The sequence below is a fragment of the Cyprinus carpio genome, chromosome B21 (assembly GCF_018340385.1).
Source record: "Cyprinus carpio isolate SPL01 chromosome B21, ASM1834038v1, whole genome shotgun sequence".
Classification (NCBI taxonomy): Eukaryota; Metazoa; Chordata; class Actinopteri; order Cypriniformes; family Cyprinidae; genus Cyprinus; species Cyprinus carpio.
In genome coordinates this window covers 19,881,836-19,909,818 of record NC_056617.1, presented here as the reverse complement: position 1 = coordinate 19,909,818, position 27,983 = coordinate 19,881,836, and the positions used below count along the sequence as shown (strand labels likewise).

The 27,983-nt window shown below is 36.3% G+C and overlaps 2 protein-coding genes across 4 annotated transcripts in view; one reads left to right on the top strand and one right to left on the bottom strand.

Annotated features, from left to right (window-relative positions):
• Window positions 1-9,573, bottom strand: part of LOC109053038 (lipase member H-like) — a 15,818-nt gene extending 6,245 nt beyond the window's left edge. Inside the window, exons 1-4 of one of the 3 annotated variants that reach the window (XM_042747573.1) lie at window positions 9,423-9,516; window positions 9,065-9,130; window positions 3,564-3,624; window positions 939-1,309 (exon numbers count right to left, since the gene is read on the bottom strand). In XM_042747573.1, coding sequence (XP_042603507.1) covers window positions 939-1,309; window positions 3,564-3,624; window positions 9,065-9,130; window positions 9,423-9,425 — 501 coding nt within the window. In that variant the 5' untranslated portion in view covers window positions 9,426-9,516. Of the gene's footprint in view, window positions 1-938; window positions 1,310-3,563; window positions 3,625-9,064; window positions 9,131-9,422 lie in introns of all 3 variants that reach the window. The other 2 variants (XM_042747574.1, XM_042747575.1) reach the window with 2 other exon arrangements.
• Window positions 9,574-11,535: 1,962 nt separating this feature from the next.
• Window positions 11,536-19,819, top strand: poglut3 (protein O-glucosyltransferase 3). Its single transcript, XM_042747580.1, is given in 8 exon segments — window positions 11,536-12,020; window positions 13,395-13,589; window positions 14,026-14,321; window positions 15,137-15,347; window positions 15,660-15,856; window positions 16,590-16,784; window positions 16,969-17,073; window positions 18,307-19,819. Coding segments are annotated over 8 exon segments (1,572 nt in total). The 5' UTR covers window positions 11,536-11,788; the 3' UTR covers window positions 18,448-19,819.
• The last annotated feature ends 8,164 nt before the right edge of the window (window positions 19,820-27,983 follow it).

The window sequence follows — 27,983 nt, the reverse complement described above, 5'->3', positions numbered from 1 at the left end:
TATTAAATATTAATAAATATTTAAATATTATTTAAATATTGAAATAAAAATTAAAAATGGAAAATATTATTATTAGCAAAAAAAAAAAAAAATTACTGTAAATCTAAAGAAGCCAGCTCTGATCCTTAGAATGAAATAGCCTGTTTTACTGCTTTGCTCAGTCAACAAATTCAAAAAGTTTATGTAAATTCAAATTCAAAATCACTTCAAAACTTTTTAACAGGGTCATTTATATAAATTTAACTATTATTTTCTCTTGTGGACTATATGTAAACATCTTTAACGTGAAATATGTAGGTTTATGTAAACTTTTGACTTATATGTACATTCAAAACAGTTGGCATGTAATGTATATTCACTCTATGTATTTTGTAAATGCAAACTCTCTGATGATGTGCAGGATGATCATGTAGTCCACCAAAACCATACTGACTACAAGAGACTTCAAATTTCAGATGAACAGAATTTCAGTAATCCAATACACTTGGATGCAATTCACAAAATGAAGAAAAGCCCTATTGATACATCTGTTTCATCGCAACTTTAAAAGTGAATAGTTGTTAAATGTACATTTTGCATTTACTTCTAGACTTCTAAAATCTACAGATTAATTTTGATTTCATGGGGCATCCAACATTCATCCAATAACCAAGGAGCATTTAATTAGTATTAGTATTATGAATAAGCATTGTGGCTTCTGTAATGCTAACATTTTGTAGTGAAAAAATATTCTAGACAATCAGAGTCCAAGATGTAAATAAAGAATGTCCCGGCCAAAAATAAATAAATAAAAAATCCTGACAGCATCTACTCAGAATCGTTTCCTCTCATGTAGATCTATAGTTCTATGTATTATATTGATTGTGATATTCTACGAAAGCTGCTCTGTGCTGTTGAGATGAAGGTGACTCGATGGCACTGAGGAGCTTTCCTCTTACCTCCATCTTCTGGATGAGGTCGGTGAGGTTTGCGGCCACCTTGCGCGTGTTATCCACCACTTTCCAGTAGTTAATGTTGGTGGCTCCGCGGTTCCAGTCCACCACGATGACGTTCATGCCGCGGCTCTGCAGGAGGAGCTTCACGAACTCTGTGAGCCAGACGGGGGGCGAGCCGGTGGGCCGGTAGCCGTGGATGAGGAAGGTGCTCGGGAGGCTGAGGTTGAAGCGAGGGTTGCTGAAGGGCTCTCGGTGGGACAGCAGCTGACCGCAGGACGCATTGACCCGAGTGTAGAGCAGTAACCTCACGCTCAGAGACGTCCCGGTCAGAGAGTGCTTCAGGTCCAGGTCCGTCATCTCCTCACACTCCTGAGCTGCAGGGAGAACACAAACACAGCTCATCACTCACACCTTTATTCACATTTAGTCATTTAGCAGACGCTTTTATCCAAAGTGACTTACAAATGAGGACAGTGGAAGCAAACAAAACCAACAAAAGAGCAATGATATACAGTACAGACCAAAAGTTTGGAAACATTACTATTTTTAATGTTTTTGAAAGAAGTTTCTTCTGCTCATCAAGCCTGCATTTATTTGATCAAAAATACAGAAAAAAAATGTAATATTGTGATATATTATTACAACTTAAAATAATTGTGTTTAAATTTATTATACTTTAAATTATCATTTATTTCTGTGATGCAAAGCTGAATTTTTAGGATCATTATCACATGATCCTTTAGAAATCATTCTAATATGATGATTCATTATCAAAGTTGGAAACAGTTCTGCTGCTTAATATTTTTTCAGAACATGTGATACTTTTTTAGGATACTTTGATGAATAAAAAGTATAAAAAAAGGTTAAAAAAAAAGGAGGTTTTTTTTTTAATATATATATTTTTTGTACTATTGTTGTGTGTTTTTTGGTGAGTAATTTATTTTTTCTTTCTTTTTTTAAAATAAAATCAATACTTTTATTCAGCAAGGATGTGTTAAATTGATAAAAAGTGATAGTAAAGAAAATATATTATTAGAATTTTTTTTTTTTTAAATTTTGAATAAATGCAGTTCTTTTTAACCTTTTATTCATCAAATATATTAGACAGCAGAACTGTTTCCAACACTCATAATAAATCAGAATATTAGAATGATTTCTAAATGATCATGTGATAGACTGGATGTTACATGTGACACTGAAGGCTGGAGTAATGATGCTGAAAATTCAGCTTTGCATCACAGGAATAAATTATTTTTTTAAGGTATATTAAAATAGAAAACTATTATTTTAAGTTGTAATAATATTTCACAATATTATTGTTATTTTCTGTATTTTTGATCAAATAAATGCAGGCTTGATGAGCAGAAGAGACTTCTTTCAAAAACATTAAAAATAGTAATGTTTCCAAACTTTTGGTCTGTACTGTACAAGTGCTTTAACAAGTCTCAGTTAACTTAACACAGTACACATATTTATAATAAATAAAAAGAAAACAATTAAAAAAGAATAGAGCAAGCTAGTGTTGTTTTTTAAAGAAAACAAGCATCTAGTAAATAAATAGAGTGCAAGTCTAATTCTTTTTAAGAATAGAAATAGAATAGAGAGTGCTAGAGTTACAGTTTTTTTTTTTTTGCAGTGCATGCAACATTCACAATAACTTTAAATATGATTCAAAGCGTTTGATATTGATGCTCTTACAGTGGCTAGGGCTTTTTAGTGGATAAAAGTTTAAAAAAGCCATCTCGTGGAGCTGTGGTGGAGGATTTTGTTTCTCTGTGTGCAACTTAAATATAGCTAAGACCAAAGACATGATTATAGACTCTGGAAAGTCTGCTATTTCTGTCTCTACTACTGTCATTCATGGAAGAGACACTGAGCTTGTGGAGGAGTAAAGATATCTGTGTACAGTGATTGATGATTGCTTTTGCTGCAATTCAACCATACTAATAAGCAAAAACGACTTCAGACAAACATAACACCATTTTTTTTAAATGCTGAAGAGTGTTGAACTTTTCTTCTCCTGCGTCCTCTACTGTCAGCCTGAGACTTTTTCGTTTCACTTTTGGTGTGAAAGGGCTTTTACAGTTGCCAAAGACTAGCCCAGATGAGAGAAATTAATGCCAATAAAAAGTAAGTAATATAATTATTTACTTTTTTTTACAAATAATGCATTACTTTTAAAAATAACTTTCCCCAACACTTGAAAGGGCCTAACATACATTCTATTTACATCTACACTGGATGAAAAATGTGTGTGTGTGTGTGTGTGTGTGTGTGTGTGTGTGTGTGTGTGTGTGTGTGTGTGTGTGTGTGTGTGTTTTGGTGTTTACAGGAAAAGTGGGACCAGTGCTATATAATCTGTGGGGGGTTATGTTAACGTTTCAAAAGAAATTCTACAGTAACTCCCACCATAAATGAGACAGCATCCACCGTGAGTAATACAGAAACTCACAGCTGACTGTCTCATGGTGTTTCAGGCCCCGATGGTTAACCACAATGAATTGTAAGCATTTGGAAGAATGTCATGTGGTTTCTTCTAACTTGTTAACTAAACTAAACTAAACAGTTTGTTACAAAGGCAGAAAAGTGACATGAAAGGCAGCTGATGTGGATTTGGATCAGCATTACCTCTGTGAGCGTCAAACATCAGCGTCACAAACACGAGCCCCCAAAAGAGCGTCCTGCAGACCTGCAGAGAGAGAGAGAGAGACAGAGAGACAGACAGAGAGAGAGAGAGAGAGAGAGAGAGAGAGAGAGAGAGAGAGAGAGAGAGAGAGAGAGAGAGAGAGAGAGAGAGAGAGAGAGAGAGAGAGAGAGAGAGAGAGAGAGAGAGAGAGAGAGAGAGAGAGAGAGAGAGAGAGAGAGACAGAGAGAGACCTTTCAACATCTCTTTAATTACAATCCATTGATACAAAAACATACATCATTAAACACAATCCATTACTTCATAAATACATACATAAATCAAAATATTTAAAAAGAATAAAAGCAGCTTCTTTTATAACAATATTTCACAACCTCCCTCTTCAGTGGGTTGACAAAATATTTCCAACACCCCATAAAGAAAAGAAACATTCAGAATCCTTCACCAATTCATAATACTTATACTCCATAACCAGTCTGCTTTTTTACCAGAGCTCTGAACATCTTCAAAGCATCAGTATCACTGTTTAGCAGCATTTTGCTCTTTCTTGTCAGCCAAATTGCCATTTTTGCCTTACCAAATAAAAAATTAATCAAAACAATTTTACTCTTTGTTTTGCACTATATTTTGGTCCAAAAATGAAGAAACTATTTGTAAAAATAAAACCAAGATTATTGCTCAAGTCTCTCAACACACCAAGAATTCCTAATAATGAATATATGAAATACTGTTTCTGAAAGACCACAAAACAAACACTCTTCTCCTTGCATAACATTTAGATGAGCTTTATAACGGTTTGTTGCCATTGCAAGTCCCCCCTTCGTTTTTCAATTGGTTTCTTATACAATGACCTCCAACATCCTTTTGGGGAAGTACCTAATTCAACAAAATAAGTCCATTTGGTCTCTGGAAGATCTTTCAATGCTCTCAAATTTAGATATCTGACACAAACAAGATAAAGTGACTTCTTAGATATAGTAGCAAAGAGGCCAAGTTCAGGTGTTGTAAAAGAAAGTAGTCCAATCTCCTACATTTACATCCACACTGATGCTAGGGAACACATTCTTAACTTGCAATGGTATTACAGGGAAAGACTCCTGAATCTCAGATAATCATTTTTCAACAGTCCAAACAGAATGGATACCAATCTTCATGGCCCGATTTTCTGCAGAAATCCATTGATCCCTTGACCTAAGATGACAGATTTGACATACAGGTCCTTCTCAAAAAATTAGCATATTGTGAAAAAGTTCATTATTTTCCATAATGTAATGATAAAAATTAAACTTTCATATATTTTAGATTCATTTGCACACCAACTGAAATATTTCAGGTCTTTTATTGTTTTAATTCTGATGATTTTGGCATACAGCTCATGAAAACCCAAATTCCTATCTCAAAAAATTAGCATATTTCATCCGACCAATAAAGAAAAGTGTTTTTAATACAAAAAAAGTCAACCTTCAAATAATTATGTTTAGTTATGCACTCAATACTTGGTCGGGAATCCTTTTGCAGAAATGACTGCTTCAATGCGGCGTGGCATGGAGGCAATCAGCCTGTGGCACTGCTGAGGTGTTATGGAGGCCCAGGATGCTTCGATAGCTGCCTTAAGCTCATCCAGAGTGTTGGGTCTTGCGTCTCTCAACTTTCTCTTCACAATATCCCACAGATTCTTTATGGGGTTCAGGTCAGGAGAGTTGGCAGGCCAATTGAGCACAGTAATACCATGGTCAGTAAACCATCTTACCAGTGGTTTTGGCACTGTGAGCAGGTGCCAGGTCGTGCTGAAAAAACGAAATCTTCATCTCCATAAAGCTTTTCAGCAGATGGAAGCATGAAGTGCTCCAAAATCTCCTGATAGCTAGCTGCATTGACCCTGCCCTTGATAAAACACAGTGGACCAACACCAGCAGCTGACATGGCACCCCAGACCATCACTGACTGTGGTACTTGACACTGGACTTCAGGCATTTTGGCATTTCCTTCTCCCCAGTCTTCCTCCAGACTCTGGCACCTTGATTTCCGAATGACATGCAAAATTTGCTTTCATCCGAAAAAAAGTACTTTGGACCACTGAGCAACAGTCCAGTGCTGCTTCTCTGTAGCCCAGGTCAGGCGCTTCTGCCGCTGTTTCTGGTTCAAAAAGCACACGCCTGTGCACGATGGCTCTGGATGTTTCTACTCCAGACTCAGTCCACTGCTTTCCCAGGTCCCCCAAGGTCTGGAATCGGTCCTTCTCCACAATCTTCCTCAGGGTCCGGTCACCTCTTCTCGTTGTGCAGCGTTTTTTTCCACACTTTTTCCTTCCCACAGACTTCCCACTGAGGTGCCTTGATACAGTACTCTGGGAACAGCCTATTCGTTCAGAAATTTCTTTCTGTGTCTTACCCTCTCACTTGAGGGAGTCAATGATGGCCTTCTGGACAGCAGTCAGGTCGGCAGTCTTACCCATGATTGCGGTTTTGAGTAATGAACCAGGCTGGGAGTTTTTAAAAGCCTCAGGAATCTTTTGCAGGTGTTTAGAGTTAATTAGTTGATTCAGATGATTAGGTTAATAGCTCGTTTAGAGAACCTTTTCATGATATGCTAATTTTTTTGAGATAGGAATTTTGGGTTTTCATGAGCTGTATGCCAAAATCATCAGTATTAAAACAATAAAAGACTTGAAATATTTCAGTTGGTGTGCTATGAATCTAAAAAATATGAAAGTTTAATTTTTTTTCATTACATTATGGAAAATAATGAACTTTTTCACAATATGCTAATTTTCCTTTGATACACTTCTGAACCTAAAAAGATGCCTAAAAACTTAAAACCATCTTCACATTTCCAGGAATAACAGGTAAAGGCATTGTTCTTTTATCATTACAAGAAAAAGGCTTCTGTTTTACTCCACTTCAGTTTTGCACATGGTGCTTTCTCATATAAAGAGATACTGTAATTAACAATATCAATATCTCTTTGATCTTTCACAATTACAGTAATATCATCTGCATTGCTGTTAACTTAAACGCACTGCAGTTCCCATCAACCTTTAAACCAGACAGATCTTTTCTTAATAAAGATAGGAGTGGCTCCACTGCTAAAGCATATAATTCACCAGACAGTTGGCCTCCTTGTCTTGTACCTTTAAATAATCTTATTGGTTTACTTAACCCATCACCTGTTTTTAAAATACAAGGGGCATTCATGTATAAGAGTTTGATCCAAGAAATAAAAACATCTCCAAACCCAAAAGCACTCATTGTTTCAAACAGAAAGCCAAAACTCAGAACAATCATCCTCCATCAGTTCTTCTTCACTATTTTCATTCTCCACAGACGCATTAGACTGTGACCCGCTTACACTCGGAATCACCTTAAACACCTTCATTTTCCTTAACAGCAACAACATCATCATCCTTCAAAGCATTCGGGCCAACAGCATTATCACCAGCTCACATAGATTAAATAAACTCACTCACCTCTAGTTTTGAACTTGGATCTATAGCACTTTGCTCGGCTGAAAAACCAGCCTGGGGAATAACGCTGGGTTCACCTGCCGAAGCCTAAGCCTCCAAATCCTCATCATTAACCCCATTTGTCTTCTGGTTTTTTTTCTGGAATCATTACATCCTTTACAGCTATATGCTCTTTTCCTTTATCTCGACTTTCACTATTTTCGCTTTGATCGGTTTGCTCATCATCATTTCTAGCATTCTCTTTATTTTCTGACTGCTTCTTATGCGGACACTTGAACTTCTTGTGTCCCAAATCGCCGCATTCAAAACAACGCAAACTATCTGTCATTGCAAAAATCATATAGGAACCATCACCGTGTTGAATGTGAAACGAAATATCCAAAGACTCAGACTGACTTCAGACTTCGAAAAGACAGGACATGTTTTAAAATGGCGTTTTTACACCTGAGCAAACCATCTTAATGGATCCAGAAAACTTTCCAAAACGACTCAGTTCTTTTTGAATTTGCTCATTAGAAATGAATGGAGGCGCGTTTGAAATGGTGACCTTAGTAGCAGGTACACGCAAAGGCATTACTTGCAGCAGTGTGTTGGAAACAACAATTCCTTTTTCAACAAGGCTGTTTACGAGTTTCTCGTCTTTAAAAAACACCACCACAGCCTTGTTCATTCTAGAGGCCCACACTATATTTGCATGCCCTACAAACCCGCCCATTGCTAGAAGCACGTCTTCTACCATCACTGCTTGATCTGAAAAAAACTTTACATCCATTCCTGATAGAGAACCCCGGCGCTCCCTCACCTGAGAGAGATGCCATGGCTTCCCTTATCAAGGAAGGAAATCACACTAAACTAAATAATAAATCAAAAAACGTGATAAATTACCCCCCCCCCCCCAAAAAAAAAAAACATAAATAGAAAAAAAGAGAAATTAACCTTGAAAGCCAATTCAAGTGTGCCGCTCTCACACCCCACACCACACTTCCGCTCCCAGCATGCAATCCACGCGCAGAGAGAGTGAGAGAGAGAGAGACAGACACAGACACGGACTCAGACAGAGAGAGAGAGAGAGAGAGAGAGAGAGAGAGAGAGAGAGAGACAGACACAGACACGGACTCAGACAGAGAGAGAGAGAGAGAGAGAGAGAGAGAGAGAGGAACCTCAGAAAGTGTGCTGCGGCGGATCTCACACACTTCTCATCTAGCAGCCTTTTCTCTCACTTTACATGCTATATGCTTTTATAGAGCAATATTAGAAAAAACGCCTTTGCTTTCTTATTCAGTAAAACTATTAAGCAGTTTTTGGAAAGCCACATATCACATCTTGCTCATGATGAAACCACAAGTTTCCAAAGACCCATGCTGACACACATACACACACACACACACACAAACACAAACACAAACACAAACACAAACACACACACAACACACAGTTTCCATGAAACTCATTACTGTACAATAGGGTGTGTGATGTTTTAGTATCATTGATATACCATTTGTTCATATTTTGAATTAATTTAATTTTTTTGTGCTCTTTTTTAGTCATTTTGTTGTAAGTTTATTTTGTTTATTTGTTTCATTAGTTTTTTAGTTTTGTACTTAAACTAAATAGAAATGAGAAATGTTACTTTGCTGATTAAATATATATATATATATATATATTTATTTTTTTTTGTTTTATTTGACTTTATTTTAGTTCTTGTTTATTTATACATTTATAAAATTTTTTTAGTGGTTTCAGTTTTAGTTCTCAATCGTTACCCTGACGTGTATGTCTCAGGTTTTGCCTAAATTTTGCATTTTGGGGACCAAATGTAGTACAACTAAAACATTTCCAATGACAAAAACAGCTTACTAAATACAAATAATGTTTACTTTAAATACTGATAAATAATGTTTTCATTAAAACGTGAAAACAAATGCAAGGTTTGTGTGAGGAGCAGGTTTAAGGGATACAAACCAGACTAAATATTATTAGCTCAGGATTAAAACCACAGAATTCAACAGAACAGTAACTCACAAACGTCTGTGTGTTTGGAGACTCATTGTGTGGTTGTGTAAAGGATTTTTCAGGGACTCTGAAAAGCTGAAAAGAAGACAAACTGGTTTGAAGCTGCTGTCATGGGGAGGAAATAAGAATGTGCTTTCATTCAAAACAGGCAGAAGAAATCCCAGGAACATTTACATCAACCCCGTCCTCAGTTCAAACCTGAAACAGCATGCAGTGAACCTGACTGACCACTCATGAGAACAATCACACAAACACACACAGCCAGCCATGCACTCATACGACCAACACACATGAACACACACTCAGACAAAGAGCACATGTAACAACTATCTGCTACAAGACAGAGTTCACAAGAGAGACGTCTTACCATGTTGGACGAGCGAGCAGAGGTTTGTGTCTGACAGTGAGGCTGTATACTGTCAGGGTCGCTGACACTTCATCTGAAGACTCCAGGAAACAGTAAGATGACACACTTACACAGCTCCACCCACCACCTCCACAAACATCCGCCTACAGGTGTCACATTCCTGCGCTGAGGAGCAGCAAGACCAGACCAGACGCTCAGACTAGTCTCAGTACGGGACTGCGGTTGCTCAGATGCATTGCATGCAGGACCAGCATAGCTTTTAAAAAACTATCCAATTCAGAAATTCTTAATACAGGCTGGGGGTGTGCGATAGTGACAAATAATCATATCTCTATATTTTCTGGGATTTTATCAGTAATGATACTTACACGAGTGTGTTATTGTGCTGGTATCTTAAGGACTGCTGTGGACATATGAATCCTGAAGTTTTTCATATTCTTCATATTCTGTGTGATGGTCAGTTCACACTGAGAAAAATGAATCTTTTCCAATAACTTATTTTTACATTTTATGAGCATTTTTACCTTTATAAAGCCATTTTTTTTTCTAAAAGTGTTCATTATCTTACATTTAATCAGTGAATTATAATAATAAGACATCTGGGCTGTTACCAAGCAAATGAAATCAACACAGAAGCTGCGTCTGAAGAGGGGTTTAAATGCGTTTACACACTGTTTAGTGCAGGACATGAATGCATTTAACCTGCAGTTACTAATGCTTAGATAATACTTTGATATACTAAACATAAAACATTGAATACTGTTATTTGAAATTATTTAAATAATAAAAGATACTTTAAGTGTGAAATTAAAGCCACCAGTAGGTGGCAGCAAGTCACTGTTAATAAGTGAATCATTGTGATTGAACCGAATCATTTAAACGATTGATTCATTCAGGAACGAATCACCATCCTGTTGCTCAGATGTTTCGAAGTCGGGACGCCCGTAGTGCAATCAATGTCGCTGACTTTTATTGTAATTTAAATTTAAATTCGAGTTACATGTTTATAATTTTTGTCAAAGTTGTTGTCAATATTTATAAGTTCACACTGAAGATTTATCAGAGCCACAGCAGGTGTAGTTCATCACAAACTATGAACATGTTCCACTAGAAGAAACAGAGATTTAATTTAAATTTCACCAAGATGATTACTCACTAAAAACTCATGTTTTCAGGCCGTTTCGAGTCTTATTTTGGGGCTAAATCTAAGTGTGTGAGTTGTTTACTTACTGTTTTAAATTAGTCTTCCCATCAATGCCTTTATATTGTTCTTTCAGACTGATTCAGGAACGCGCATCAACACAATCACAGACGAGTAACAGTCAACAACAGTATAATAATTTGTGTAAAATGTGTCTGTTGACACCTTTTCAGCTTTGAGCAGAGTTTAAAAATGCACAACTTAATGAAAAAAGTCAGATCAAGCAGTGCATTTCTCACCTAATGAGGAACACCTCAAGAATGTGTTCAGTCCGTGTCACATTTTACCTAAAATAAAATAACATTTTCTAAAATACAAATAAATAAAAGATAGGCGCATGCATTTTGTTCATTAAGCACCATTAAAATAACTGCATTGCAGTTTTATTGATGGAAACAAAGTTTTTCGCAGCTCTGAATTAAATGAACAAATTACAAATTAAAACAGCTGCTTAAAACCTTTCAGAAACAATGAAAAAAAAAAAAAAATGCATAGGCGACATGTATGTTATATGGTTGTGCATAATGATGATGCCTTTTAAAAACTAGGCTATAAATGTTTTAATGAAAGTGTAACACATTAAATAAATCTACAAATAATTAAATACCATTAACTAAACATGATGGCTGTGTAAAAGTAGTCTTTTTTAATTTCTAGTCCTTGTTTTGTGTGTTATTGGGCTGGGCTTGGCAAACGAAATATAAATATAAATAAATAAGTGTCATCCTTTCTTTGTGTTATTCACGCATAACTATTAAAATGTGTGAAATTATTTAAAAACAAAGCTAGAATGTAAATCTGACCCAGCATCAGTTAAAACCAAAGGCGCTTCACATCCAGCGGCGAATCATCGAAATGAATCGGCTCCGACTCACTGATTCGAAACAGAAGATCCGGAACTCTTAAATACGTTTTGAATCTCGCCGGATTTATTTTTGAGGCGCACCGCAGCGCAAGCGCCACACTCAAAACCCACCCTAATGATTTCTTAACGTGTTATTTTCTACTTTAATGCAACTAATCCCTTTCTAAAACGCTCAGAAAAGCAAAACACGTCTGTATTTATTATGCCAACAAATCATTAGTATTTGTGCAGCGAGCTTTAGCTGTAATTGAGTGTTTTTTCAGTGCCCCGGTGCTCTGATCCACCGGAGCTGCAGTGAAAATGCTCCCTCATATAAACACCAGAAGCGCGTGCTCGAGTGTGTCTCGTGTCGCCGTCGCCTCGCTCGTCGCTGCAGTCTGTGTACATGTGGGGTGTAGTGTGAGTCCAGAGATAGATGCGCGGAGATGTGTGGTTTGGGGTCCTGGACTGAGTCCCGATGCTGTACTTCCGGTCAGATACTTCTACATCCAGAGCGTGGACTCAGAGGGACACAACCTCAGCGCGTCTCCCGGTGAGAGATACACTAATATCTGCTGGAAACACTTATCAACACATACTGGAAATATATGATTTTCTTTTGTGACCAAAATATGCCAAATATATTGTGGAGCTCAATGAAATATATTGTTAAAATTGAAAATATGTTTAGTTTCAACCCTCATATACAAATAATAAATAAAATATATAAATAGTAAATAAAAATATATTTTAAAATGTATTTCTAGGCTAGATTCAAATGTGGATGGAATAGCCAAGAGATAAAAATAAATAAATAAATAATAAATAAAAAATATTTCTATATATATATATATATATGTATGTGTATATATATATAATATATATATATATATATATATATATATATATATATATATATATATACCCCAAAATATATTTTTCAATGTTTAATATATGAATATATTTATATATATATATATATATATATATACCCCAAAATATATTTTTCAATATTTAATATATTACTATATATATATATATATATATATATATATATATATATATATATATATATATATATATATATATATATATATATACACCCCAAAATATATTTTTCAATATTTAATATCTTACTATATATATATATATATATATATATATATATATATATATATATACCCCAAAATATTTTTAATGGTTAATATATATATATATACCCCAAAATATATTTTTTCAATATTTAATATATTACTATATATATATATATAGAAATATATACCCCAAAATATATTTTTCAATATTTAATATATTAATATATATATATATATATATATAGAAATATATACCCCAAAATATATTTTTCAATATTTAATATATTACTATATATATATATATATATATATATATATATATATATATATATATATATATATATATATATATATACCCCAAAAAATATTTTTAATGGTTAATATATATATATATATACCCCAAAATATACATTTTTCAATATTTAATATATTACTATATATATATATATAGAAATATATACCCCAAAATATATTTTTCAATATTTAATATATTACTATATATATATATATATACACCCCAAAATATATTTTTCAATGGTTAATATATTAAAGATATACATACATAAAAAAAGCAAAAAATATACTGATAGAAAATATATTTATGCAGATATTTTTGGGTCTTTTTTATGTATATTTTAAAATATATTTAAAAAAAAAAAAGTAAATTATGTATATATATGTTATGCTGTTTATGAATGTTCTGAATAGTTTTATTAAAGATGACCAGACTTTAGTTGGTGTTTGTTTGTTCTTCTTTCTTAAAAAGTAAATATTAAATAAGTGTGGTGTTGATTTCCTTCGTGCGGTGTTTATGTGTGTTCTGCTGGTTTCAGCTGCAGACTCGTTCAGAGTGAAGATCTGGTCTCTGGAGAAGGAGTTTGTTCGTGTTCATGTGCCGGCTCCGTTAGACCGGGGCGACGGCTCTCTCCTGGTCAGATACAGACTCTACGGAAGCTCCTCGAAGGGTCTGAAGATCGAAGTCTTGTATCAAGACAAGCCCGTGGCAGACTCTCCATACACTCTTCAGGGTAAAGGGATTGTTTCTAGCATTGATAGATACGGTCCATAATATAGACTCAGTTTTGTTTTCACACAAATATAGGTATTCTTTAAATAGCACACATACCCTTGTGAAAAAGAAGTGAACTTAATACTCGCAAATATAATCCAGAAGAACAAAATGCTTCCAAAAATGAAAAAATAAATAAATAAACAAATACATTTCCCCTTAATAATGCATGCAACATAATGAGTGCTATTGTTCTTTTCATTGATGTGCAAACTGTAAAAAAAAGCCTTTTAGTGTTTCCTGACTCTTTAATGAAATAAAAGGGCTCTTGACAGCTCTCGTCTTTAAAGTTGAGCTAATTGCATTTAATGTAAATTTAATTGCAATTAAGTGATGGCATCTAGTGTGTTCCTCTCGGATGATGTGCAGTTCTCCTGGTGCTGTGTCTCCGTCAGGTCCGGTGTATCACGAGTCCTGTGTGTGTCCCGAGCGGGATCCGTCCGTCTGGAGGAGCGCTCTGCAGTGTCCCGAGGACGAGCCGCAGATCCAGCAGGACTTCCTGTCCTTCCCGTCCATCGACCTCCAGCGGCTCCTGCGGGAGGTCCCTGAGCGCTTCTCCAGACGCGGAGGACTCCTTCACTACAGCCTCGTCAATAACCAGCTGCACCGCCGCTCGCTGGGCAAGTACACCGACTTCAAGATGTTCTCCGACGAGATGCTGCTCTCCCTCGCGCGCAAAGTACGACTCACAGCTTTTAGTGTTAAATTAGTGTTAGTGTCCATGACCAGCGCAAAATACTGCCTGCTTTAAGACATGCATTTATTTTTCAAACCATTTTTTTTTTTTCTTTGTTGTTGCTGAAATTGTAATGAAATTGCACTGGGTGGCAGTTCAGAAAAGGCTTGATTTATTCGTGTATAAAGCTTTTGATAGTATTGCACCTACATACATCACTGACTGTCTGTCCAAATCACAGATTAACATCTTCTCACGCTGGTTTGCTGTTAGTCATTCTGAATGTTTGGAGTTGTTTACCTGAAGAAGTGAAACAGGATCCTAGCATTCATGTTTCTGAAAGACGAGTTGAAACACGTCTGAACTGATGCGGTGTTCAGGATTTATTCAGCTGGTATTCTGGAGTTTTTAGACAGTTTCTTAGTTTAATTCATATTGACCACACAGTTTCACACAATATCAGTGTTTTTTTGTTTTGTTTCTGCGCCCGTGAAGCACTTTGAGTTGCAGTCCATGTATGAAAAGTGCTATATAAAATAAAAAAAATATATATTATTAGAAAAAAAAAATATTATATTTCATTAAGAAATTATACTACTGTTGTAGCAATTGTGAAAAGTAAAAAGTTGCATTACATTTTTTTTTTTTTTTTTTTTTTTTTTTTCTCAGAATCCAAAATAATTTTTTTATTTCCAGGTTTAAGTCATATTCTGAATGCCCCCCTTGTCCTCAGACGTTTTGGGAATATTTGTACTGGTTATGGTGGTTATTACTGGTTATTTGCGTGGTTGTGGTGGTTAATGTCCCGTCTCCACCAGGTGAAATTATAGGATGTTGTGTTGTTTTTTATAGTAGTAGGAGTGTGGGATGTGGAGCAGGAGGGAGGGGGGTGAACTGGACCCGGGCCGTTGCCCATCATCTCGTGGTGTGGCTCCACAGACACGCGTGACATCATCCTCCCCACGTATGACATCACACACTCGTCTCTGGAGGCCATGAGAGGCGTCACCAGTGACCTGCTGTCTGTCCAGGGCCACACAGGTGCACATCTTCAGCACTGTCCAGCAGGGCTCTAACCATTAATACTGCCATGTGAAGTCCAGCAGGCCATATAAAAAAAAAAAGACAAATGAAGAATTGGAAAATTTTTTTTATGATTTTATACATTTTAAAGTTAAATTCTTCTATCTAGTGTACTTTGAGAGTTCAAATCTTTTATGTAAGAATAATACGTTTAGTGATATTCTAAAATTGTTTCAAATCGTCATGTGACCTGATAATATCAAGGCTGTTATCAGGATATTGATAATACTGTTACGTCCAGCATCTGCGGCCTCTTCTCCGGTTCTCCAGGTCCTGTGTGGTCAGATAAAACGGAGAAGGCGTTCTTCAGAGGCCGGGACAGTCGAGAGGAGCGCCTGCGTCTGGTAGCAATGTCCAAAGAAAATCCAGAGCTGCTCGACGCGGGAATAACTGCTTATTTTTTCTTCCGCGACCGGGAGAAGGATCTGGGAAAAGCCCCGCTGGTGGGATTCTTCGACTTCTTTAAGGTAAGTGACGCAGTGGCTGGGAAGTTACCCACAAAATATCATTATTGTGCTGAATGAGAAAGTATCATGTAGACGAATATTGGTTTTAAAATAAATACTTGATTTGATTTAACATTAAATGTATTACACATAAACGTTCAGGCCTGACTGTGGAACATAAAAAGATGATTTGAGAAAAATCTCAGTATGTTTTGTTCGTACAGTGACATTAATAACCAAACAGCTTTGTTATCAACAGTCTTCAATACCTTCTTTAATGTTGTGCAAAAGTCATACAATGTAAGGGTCATTGATGACAGAAATAATTTTTTTTTGTAAATAATTTTTTTTTTTTTGTTTCTGAAATTAAATTATATTTTAAATAAGAAACTAAAACTAAATGCATTTTTGAGTCATTCATTCTTTTGATTCATTCAAACAAACGGCTGATTCATTCAGGAATTAACTGATTCACACGATTCATTCAAAACATGGATTCATTCAGACACTAAACCATGCATACATCTCAGTTTCAGAAAACTGACCCTTATGACTGGTTTTATGGTGACATAAATATGAGACAGAAACTCATACAGGGGGATTTTTGCCACAATATCTATCTGCATTTATGCATGCATCATATTAGTAAACAGCCAGCTGTATGAAACGTAAGATGACATGCATGAATAACAAATTAATTAAGTTAATGCATTAAACTGACAGCCCTCAGAAAAGCTTTGTTCTTGTCTTGTAGTACAAGTACCAGGTGAACGTGGACGGGACGGTAGCGGCCTACAGGTTTCCGTATCTGATGCTGGGGAACAGCTTGGTGTTCAAGCAGGACTCTCCGTACTACGAGCACTTCTACACGCACCTGAAAGCAGGAGTGCACTACATCCCCGTGAAGAGAGACCTGTCTGACCTCCTGCAGAAGATCCGGTGGGCTCAGGTACAAACACTGCCCCTCGGACCCTCGGACGTCACAAGTGTGCATTCCACAATGACAGGATTGCAAAAGCTGTGTAGTATTTTGTGAGCACACACACACACACACACACACACACACACACACACACACACACACACACACACACACACTTGTGTAAGTCTCTCGTGGTTTGATATATATGCAGAAGAATGACACGCAGGCAGAGGCCATAGCGAAGAGCGGACAGTCGCTGGTCAGAGATCTGCTGCAGCCTCACAGACTCTACTGCTATTACTACAGCGTACTCCAGGTAAGAGACCCTCGTTTACAGATATATGAGGGGTGTAACTGTACACAAACATGACGGTTCGGCACATACAGCAGGGGGGAAAAACTAAACATAAAACATGATTTTGATTTTAATTATTAAACAGGTCAGTTATAATAAAAATGCTAGGTTGTTTCAATCCAACTTTGGGTCAAATATGGACTAACCCAACTTTTGGGCTAAAAATTAAATGTAAAAAATTACATTTAACTCCATATTTGACCCAAAGTTGGATTGAAACAACCTAGCATTTTTAAGAGGTTAAACTTAAATTACTATTTATTTTTTAAATATAATAATATGAATATAAAACAATAAGCACTCAACTTAAAAAAAAAAAACAACTATGCAAATGTAATATATAATGCAATTTTTAAATTAACTTCTAAATCATACAGTTTCTATTTGTTGGTGAAATATAGGCCTGTTCATTTCCATGAAGTCATAACTTGTTTCATAACAGATTTATTTAAAGATACATTGAATAATTAAGACATCACTAACAGTTGAACACCTTTTAATTAATAAAAAAAAGTTTCTAATTTTAATCTATTTCTAATTTTACTTGAACGACAGTGAAACCACTGTAAGATTTTTTTTTTCAATATTTATGAGAAATTTTATTTTAATATATCTTTAGTCGTTTTTAAAAAAGTAATTACTTGATTGAAATCAGTTGAATTCCTTGCTGCTCGAAACCACTGCAAGTTTATGAAACCTACATATTATTTTTCTAACAAAACCAGAAAAATAAAATTTCAGAATGTTTGTTTTCTAAGAAAAAGCCCTGTTGTTCATCTGCGTTTGGTCAGTTACAGCGTGCAGGTTTAGTGTAAACAAATTGTCTTTTATAATGTACATATTCAGGCCACATATGATTTATGAAAGTATTTTTTTGAGACCGGTATATAAAAATGTAAAGCTAAAGTTGATTGCTGGCTGGGTCGAAATGCACCTAGAACATGAGAGGTGTGTTACAGTGTACAACATAATGATTACATTTCTTAAAAAAGAAAAATATGCAAAAAAATGTTGTATGGTTTAAACCCGCAAATGTGAAAAAGGTCTATAGGAGGGTTAAATGCTTAAGGCACACAAAAAGGAATTCTTGCATGAAACATGCTGCTGGATCAGTTTTCGAACCTTGCGCACCTGTTTGTGTCCAGATGAAGGTCATATGAGGTCAGTGGTGTGTTATTTTCTGTGTTTGGTCAGACGTACGCAGATCGTCAGAGCACACGGCCTGCGGTTCATCCAGACATGGAGCTGGTTCCTCAGCCGTCTGATCCCAGCGCTCTGTGTGACTGCCAGCGGTCCTCAGAGGAGCTCGACCCCCTGCAGAAGAACGAGCTCTGAGGACAACACTCAAACAGTGACACACATCAGAATCAAGCTGCGCTGGGAGTGATTGTGTGCATTAATAACCCCACCGGTTTAAATTATCTTCTTTTCTTTTTCTTGCACCTGATTTCTGATATCGTTTGTTTACTTTACAGAACCGAGTTTGTTTCTGTTTCGCCTCTTGTTTAACCTTCCTAGGGTTTATTGGTGTGTAACAAGGATGATGGATATCATGTCACATGAAATGAGTTTGGTTTTAAACTTTCTAATGAATGCTTTAAATGAAGCACATGTAAGCTAAGCATTATTTTGTGCATGGGCCACACACAAGCTGATGATCACAATATCACACTGAAGATATCGAACATGCTTTGATTCTGATGATGTGTTTTCGACTCTAATTTCCGTCAAAGGTCTGTGAACAAAGCGAAGTCTGACTGAAGTGATGTTTTATGCGCTTGCCTTAAACTTAAACACATTCCATTGGTTTCCAGTGTTCATTTGTGCCAGATCAGCTCCAGCTCATGGGAAAACAACTACAGTATTTTACCATTTTGTATGAATTTGTGCTGTGTGAATCATACAAAAACGTGATTTTTAGAAATGTAGCAAGATTAGACAAAGTCATACAAATAGCCACCAGTTCGCCAAAATGTGAAGGAGTTAAACTGCCATGACTTTTGAAAAACTCTTATTTTGTTGTGATCTGGACATACTTTTGTATTAATGTTTCTATGTTTGCATTAAAGAAATATTTAACCCTCCAAAAATACAAATTTGCTGAAGATTTACTCGACCTCAGGCCATCCAGGAGTAGGATGTTTCTTCATATGAACAGGTTTGGAGACCCTCTGCAGTGAATGGGTGCCGTCAGAAGAGATAATTACAAGAAATAAAGACTTGTAAGAAATACTCCCGGCTTAAGCTAGTCCCAGCCTAAAATGCACGTTTGAGCCGTCTCAACGGAAAATATCTTGCTTAAAATATGTCCGTGTCGAGATGCACACCTGTAATGTTTTCTTCGAAGGCATTTTTATTAAAAAAGTAAACTCACAAGGGCCCTTCATGAAGGAATTCAGTCAGATGTTTACTTTAGTTTGCATCATCTCATAGACATGGCATCCCCTTCAAGGCACAAAAACACTGGAATTCACCTGCTGAGAAGAAAAAAGTCTGCAATTGATGATTTTTATTTTTTTAAGTAAGTTGCAAGACCAGCTCCTGCCGCATACTTGAACAAGGAAATACTGTAATTTCACGCTCCTTCCGAAGACACCATTCTTTTCACCTGCAACGGAGCGCTGCGCATTAACAAAAGCCTGCAGCATTTTATTTTCTGGTCACCAAGAGATGAAAAAGCCACACACTCAGACAGATGCATTCTTGATTTGACTCGCTCCGCTCACGGTCACACAAAAACACCAAACCATTAATGGGTACAAAGAAAAACGTGTGTATTGCAATGCAGTGCTTCTGTAACACGACCAACTGCAGTCTCTATGAATGGATGACTGAAAAAAATGTGTTGCTCTGAGAAACAAACTGATCCGGCTTCGTTTGAAACTATTTAAATTGGTAAAACATGAAACATAATAACAACATTGTGTCTAAAATGTAACTTGCTCAATATTAACTTCTCGTTTGTTGAATTTTTGTATAAAATCGATGCAACATTCATGATCACGATGACGTGCTGATAATCAGGAAAACAGCACTCGTGTGTGATATCACTAAACTACATCTGGTCTCAAATATATAAAAATTATCTTTGCTTTCATAAAGTAAATTAAGGGCATTCTAACAGGCTTCATCACACAATCAATGCTTTTGGACTGTCAAGACGTGTTTTTTTTTTTTCTGGTTTGCATATACTCAATGTCAGCTGTTAAAACAACAGTTATGATACGATCATAGATGAGAAATATTATATAATATAAACTGACACCAGTATGAGATACAGAAAAAGTATTTTTGTAATCTGCTGAAGCAGGTTGTGAGGAGATATAATATTCATTAACAGGTCTACTCTTATTAAAAGTTGATATTGTTTCAGAACATTTTCAAAATGTGTTAAATAACATTGCTACAATGTACTTCTTTGTTTAGGAACAAGAGCAATGTCTACGGTAACATTCTAAACTGTAAAATGAACCAAAACAGCGTTACAGTTCAAATAATAGTGTTGACAAAAACATATTTCACTAAAATTAACTTTTTACATTTCAGCCTTCAACCCATTTTTAAAGAAAAGGGGAAATCATAAATGATATTATAAAACGGATAGTTCCGGTCCTTGATTCTGATTGGCTGAGCTGTGTTTGAAGCTGTTGTAAATTACTCTACAAAGTAACACACACCTTTGTTTACTTCTGTGTGTTGCTCGGCAACCGCTTGTTGCAACCACAACTGTGTCTGAGGAACTACATTGTTTGGCGGAAGAATATTGTTTTTATTAATATCATAACACTTTATTTGCTCTGTTTTATTTTATGAAACCTTACTAAGTATATGGAATAACCGTTTTATAAAAGCAATAAAAACCCTTTGAAGCCGTGGTTTACAGTGAATTTATAACAGCTAAAAGGCTTTGACAGGCATGATGCGAAGCGTCTTATTGCTTTAATTTATACTTGTATGGTGCTCATGGAAAAGCAGAATTGAAGCCACGACTGCAATTATAAAGCAGCACGGTGATTATTACACAGAGACAGGCTGAAAGCAAACGCCATCAGTTCCCGTCAGAGAGTGTGTTGAGGACGCTTCACACGCAGAGACAGATCTGTTGAGAAAGTGTTGGGCCGTCATGAGATCTGCTGGAACTCTCCAGCTGCTTCTTCACACTGTAGTGTTCCCACACACCGGCCTCTCCTGCGATCATGGGCTCACCTGCACACACACACACACACACACACACACACACACACACACACACACACACACACACACACACACACACACACAGGAGCACCAGCATCTCAAACAGCTTCACAGGTGCTGTGTTTCAACATGTGGAGGCCTAAAACAGTCATTTAACTCATCTTTTAATCAAATGAAAACCAACTTTGTTTAGGTCAAACATGGGAGAAATATTCCTAAATCAATTTGTAATAATGTATTAGTAGTAGTAGTATTACGTACAATCTACTGCACAGTAATATATTTCTGACACAGGGCTCAACAGTGCAAGCATTTCACTCGCATTTAAGACTAAAAATAGATCTGTATGAACTAGAAAATGTATTTAGGAGCATGAGTGTGAATACAGTAACAGCCCAACTTACACAGTACCCTATAACAAACGTATTAATGTCTTCAGTTTATTTATGGAAAAACAGTGATACAGCCTCATATGATTATTAAACTTTTAAAAAGCACAGATGAGAAGAAAAGCGGAGAACACAATGTTTATACGCTATGTACTTATGCACTCAACCATGTCGTGTATGAATTATGTACAGTTATTCTCTGATAGCCCGTAATTAAACCTTATTTAAGTGCATCATCCAGGTATTTAAAGTGCACTAAGCTATTTATTTTCAAACTTAAAAATGTTTTTCTTTTAATCTAACCTAAAAACGTGGCCTATATATCAATTGATTTGTTATTATTGTTCGGTAACACTTAACAGGTGCCATTTACATTAGTACACTACATTAGCAGAAATAACAATGACTGCATTTATTAATCTTAGTTCATGTTAATTTCGACTTATAATACATTACAAAATCAAAAGTTGTGTCTGACTGTTGTGAAAATTTGATACTGTCACATACCTAATGTACATACAATTTAATAGAGTAGATATAATTACATATTTAGCCTATTAAATACAGTCTGATGGAAAATTATTTTAAAACCTTTAAATAACTTAAGTACTTTCTGTATTCTGATAAATTAAATAATTGTGCTGGTAAATGTCTCCTTATATCCTAAAGCACTTAATTGGAAAAATTTGCATTGTGCCCCCGTTGTTCATGTGTTTATGTCCTCATTTAGTGAGACGGCAGACGCTGAAATCACTTCTTATTAATTCATCCAAACTTTGACAAGTTCCATGACATTCCGTGTTATACAGTAAATCCAGTTTTTACGACATGGCAGAAATCATAGGGCCCTAATACATGTTTAAAGATGATTTGTGTTTTCCAGTACCTTAGGGATGATGAGGAGGGCGTCAGCAAACGCCTGCACACCCAGCTGCGCTCGGCCCTTCACTTCGGGCTTGTGTTTGACCAAAGCATCAGCTGCAGCCACCTCGAGCGCACCGTGAGAACACAACGCTCCACATCAACCTCAGCATCTCTACACAGCGTTACAGACATCTGATAAGAGTGGCAATGAAAGTGTTAAAGCAATATAGATATTTAAAATGTATATGCTAGCTATGGAAGGAAATGGAACACGTGCATATCAAAACCATTCTAAATTTCCAGAAGAGTCATCACTTCTAAAGGATTTTTTATTTTAATTTAATCCATGAGTTTCACCTATAATGTTAATTTTTTTTTTTCAACCCTTGAGGCCTTTTCACACTGAACGCAAAAATTCAGCACAAATGTTTGGCACGATGATGCTTTTAAATCTAAACAATAGAGCCCTATTGGGCTTCATCGGCAATTCGCCTCGCTTTTTCACCTTTATTCTGAGCCTCCGTATGAATGATCAGTTCAACATCAGGGAGCAGAGCCATTAACCATCCAGGGGTGCGTTTCTCAAAAGCATTGTTAGCTAACTATGGCTGTTAGTTCCATTGAACTCCATTGGTAACAACGGAACATTGGTTCCTTTTTGGAAAATGCACATGTTAGTGGGCGGATCCATTGACCAACTGAATGCCAGTGGGCGGAGTCATCAACCAACAAAACATCAGTGGGCGGAGCCACAACCATCCTGGGGTTGCTTTTCCCAAAGGCATCGTAAACAAACTATAGTCGTTAGTTCCACTGAACTCTATTGTTAACCATAGTTCCTTTTGGGAAACAAACCCCAGAACGCCAGTGGGTGGAGCCATTAACCAACTGACTGCCAGTGGGCGGAGTCATCAACCAACGAAACATCAGTGGGCGGAGTCATCAACCATCTTGGGGTTCGTTTCCCAAAAGCATCGTTAGCCAACTATGGTTGCAAGTTCCATTGGAGTCTTATTAGTTACAACGGAACTTGTGAACGTAGTTGCTTTTGGGAAACGCACCCCTGAAAATCAGTGGGCGGAGCCATTAACCATCCTGACTGTCAGTGGGCAGAGCCATTAACCATCCTGACTGTCCGTGGGCGGAGCCATTAACCATCCTGAATATCAGTGGGCGGAGCCATTAACCATCCTGAACGTCAGTGGGCGGAGCCATTAATCAGCTGTTGTAATGTTTGTCTCCCTACCATCTTCGATGGCATTCTTGACAGCTCTGAGTCCGTCTCTCACGGCGTGTTTGATCTGAGTCAGGGTCTTCTTGTTGGGTCCTTTCACCAGCAGCATCACAGAACCAGGGTTGCCGCTCTTCTCGATGAACGTGTATTTCTCCTCTCCCTAATGCAAAAGGCCAAATAAATGAACAATGAACTAACATTCAGATAGTTCTGAGCATTTAGTTTAGAATGAAAGCCCAGTGCTGACCAGTCAGCCTTACGGGAAAACAACACATTTCTTCATTGAATAATCACGACATAATTGGTCAGACTATAAACATAAACTCTTTCCCGTCATTGACGCTATTACACATCTTCTGAGAGTCTCTGCATCAAAACACTTACAGCAGCAGCTCAAACAAGCGATCGTGTACGTAAGCAGATGCATATGCAAAATAATACAATCATCAAAAGCATGTAAATCAAGACTATCTAACGTTACTGAATGAAATGAATCCAGGAAGTGGTTTAGGACTGAACTTTGAGGATGTTAATGGACTCAATCTACTGTGCCATTTTCTCAGCTTTTTGTTTAAAATGTTGCTTTTGTTTATTTATTTTTTACATGAAACTTACATTCAGGTGTTAATGAAAAAGAAAAGAAAAAGCACGAAGCTAGAATAAAACATTGTTTTGTTTAAAAGCAGAGGCTCAATTGTTTTGACACATTGCACGTTCAGATAATCATACAATAAAATATTCTGAAGGCCATGAAAAGTTTAAGATGATGATCAATTCTGGCTAATTTAAAAAAAAAAAATGGTGGAGAAAGACTGCATTCTTAATTATATATACTTAATTATTTCATAATAAAATGTAAACATAATTAAACACTAACTTGATAATATTTGGATTGGTACTTAATATACTATGTCAGTATATTCTAAAAACTAAAAGAATAAATCTCGATTACCTTCTGGTTGATGACCACAAAGTATCTTAGTATCTGCGCACACTTTATTCTTCAGCTCGATGATTTTCATCACGCGATCTTCGATGAGCTTCCTCTCGGCCTTCACCAGCTTGTCTCTCTCGCCTGCGCTCTTGTAGAAGAACCCAGAGTTCACCTCTCTGAGAAATCACACGATCACAGATTTACTAAGTCACAGAATCACCCAGCAATCTAAACACGAGCGTCCGCAAAGCCTACGTTTTCTCGTATTCCAAGGAAACGTTGCAAGTGAGAACGAAAGCGACCTTCAGTGTGTTACAACACAATGAAAATACAGGAATCGGCGAGCAACAAAAATGAAAGCATCGGTTATCGGACTCGTTCTGAAAAAAGCGGTATCGGTGCATCCCTAATATATATATTTTATGTGATAGTATGGAATTTTCATAGACTAAATAGGCAATTTTAAATGGATCACTTACACTGTTTTGGACTGTTTACTTGCCAGACTGATATACTAACTTTTTAAATATCTATAGAAATAATAATAAAAAAACAGCTTTTTAAATATCTGAAAGTACACTCTTAACATCACTCGGTCAAGCATTATAATATTACGATAATCAAGTATTATTTATATTATTTAATGACATAACTTCAGTAATTATAATTATAACCATGTATGAAGACCATGTATGAATACAGGATTCTTAGACGTTTTTCAAAGTAAAATTCAAGCACTTTTCCAGCACTTTACAACTGTGGTAAATCACGTTTACATAGACAAGATGGTTTCCCGTAACAACTTTATATAAAACTGCACTGCGCTCATTAAAGATACACTATCAGACATTATCCACAGGCAATTTCATTTCCCCTTTAAAAGCAATGCAATAATCACAGTTTGTTAGCACAGAAACTCATTGTTGGACCAAACAGGATTCATTGCTTGCATCACATCACACCTGACTGATGAGTGTCTCTCTGTCCATCTCCTTCACCACCTTCACCTCCTCCAGCACCTCGAGAGCCTTCTCCTTAGCACCCTCGAAGCCCTCAGCGATCACCCGGGGGTGAAGACCCTGTGGACAGATGCACACGACTTCCAACTTAAGAATAAAATAAATGAACACTGAAAGTTTCAACCGTTTACTGACAAAGAGTAAAATGGGAGAAAATCAGACGCATGTCTGTGTCCCTGGAGCACAAAAGCAGTCATAAGTAGCACAGGCATATTTGTAGCAGTATCCAACAATACATTGTATGGGTCAAAATTATCCGTTTTTCTTTTATGCCAAAAATCATTAGGATATTACCGTATTTTCCGGACTATAAGTCACACTTTTTTTCATAGTTTGGCTGGTCCTGCGACTTATAGTCAGGTGCAACTTATTTATCAAAATTAATTTGACATAAACCAAGAGAAATGAACCAAGAGAAAACATTACCGTCTACAGCCGCGAGAGGGCGCTCTATGCTGCTCAGTGCTCCTGTAGGACTGAGAAAGACTGAATGCAAACAAAATGCCCCCCAAAAGAAAATCGTATTTTTGACGTATTTTTGTGATATCTACCCTTATGACTGGTTTTGTGGTCCAGGGTCACGTTACATCCATGCATTAGGTCTTAAAGTGACAGCAGCCCAAGTCATGCAGGCCTGGCAGTGACAATACAATGGAAGTCAATATGAAACAAAACAGTTTGCTCACCAAAATTCACAATATCTTCCATTAGGTCCCACAGAACACCAAAATTAACCAGTTATTAACTGCATTTCAAGTTTTCCAACTTAAAAAAAAAAAAAAAAATAACTTGTTCGGTTCTGAAAGAACTACAGATGTGTTTTTTCTGGTTTTCTATTATGTCCTGAAAAAAATAAAAGGTGATTCCTCATTTAAAGATTAGAAGCAATCCGTGCCATCATTGAAATACAAAATATCATTGATAAAAAAAAAAAAAAAGAAACAAAAATGTTATCTTTCACAAGACTTGTAACTGTTCAGTTCTAGTGTTGTCAGAAGTACTGACTGCAAACAGACAGAGACATGAGATGAACTGATTCTGGAGAAACTCACGCAAGTCACAGCCCCACTGCCATCTGGGCCAAATGCCACAATTTTACAAATAAATGCACGCACCAACATGAAGCGCAGCTCTTAGCATCTCATGCAGCAGAACGTTCCCATCTTTGGTGAGCTTGATGTCTCCTGCACCAGACACAAGCCTGTGAGAGGAACACAACAGACGTGACACCTTCAGCAAGTGTGCTTTCACTTCATACACATTCACTTCATAATCATTTAGGAAGCAATCAAAAAAGGTTATTTCTGGACTTTGAAGTCACGCTCAAAGCACACACCTGTAAACTCAACGCATCAGTGTATGACTGATCTGTGTACATACTGCTAAACATCACTGAAGACCTACGTCTCAGTTAAAAAGACAGAAGAGGCTCCATACCAGAAGGAAGAGGTGCAAACTCTGAAAAGCGCAAATCATAAATGTTCTGTTCTAGGTTGTACTCACCATTTTCACATTCTATGCAAGAAATGTAGAAAATACTTTACAGTAGTAGTATTTTTATTTATTTATTTTTTGCTCCATAACACTACAGTACAACTGTTTTCAGAAATGCATGCTGTCTTTTGTAATGCATATATACAATTAAGATGAGTTTTTTTGCTATATTAAGTAGTAGTAGTAGTCCTTTTTTATTTAACGCCATGCATCAAAAAAAAAACCTATTTGTAAAATACAAGTACAACAAATACAATAAAAACCAGCAAACAAACAAACAATATTTTGTACTTTTGATATATTAAAATGTATTATCAATTGTTTTATTGACTGCGTTAACAGGACACCTATTTATTTATTTATTGACCAATAACAAGGTGTCCTTGTTCCAGTGTAATTATACACTGATTAATATCCATAAACTGCATGTACTTACTATATGGTTAGGGTGACTTGCATGCAATTATGCATAATCTATTGTTATTATAATAGCATGTACATATAACAAGGACACCTGAAAATAAAGTGTTACCTAAAATGATGAAATTAAATAGCCTACAGTTAATTGCCCTTGATGCATGTGTGTGGTATTTTGGTTCATGCATTCTAGGGATAAAATGACTAATTAACACATTTGATGAGAACGCTAAATGATGCTAAATGATAAAGATAACAATATATGTATTAATAAACAAATATGCATTTCCATAACAGCATGTAAAATGTGTCTCCAGGACATC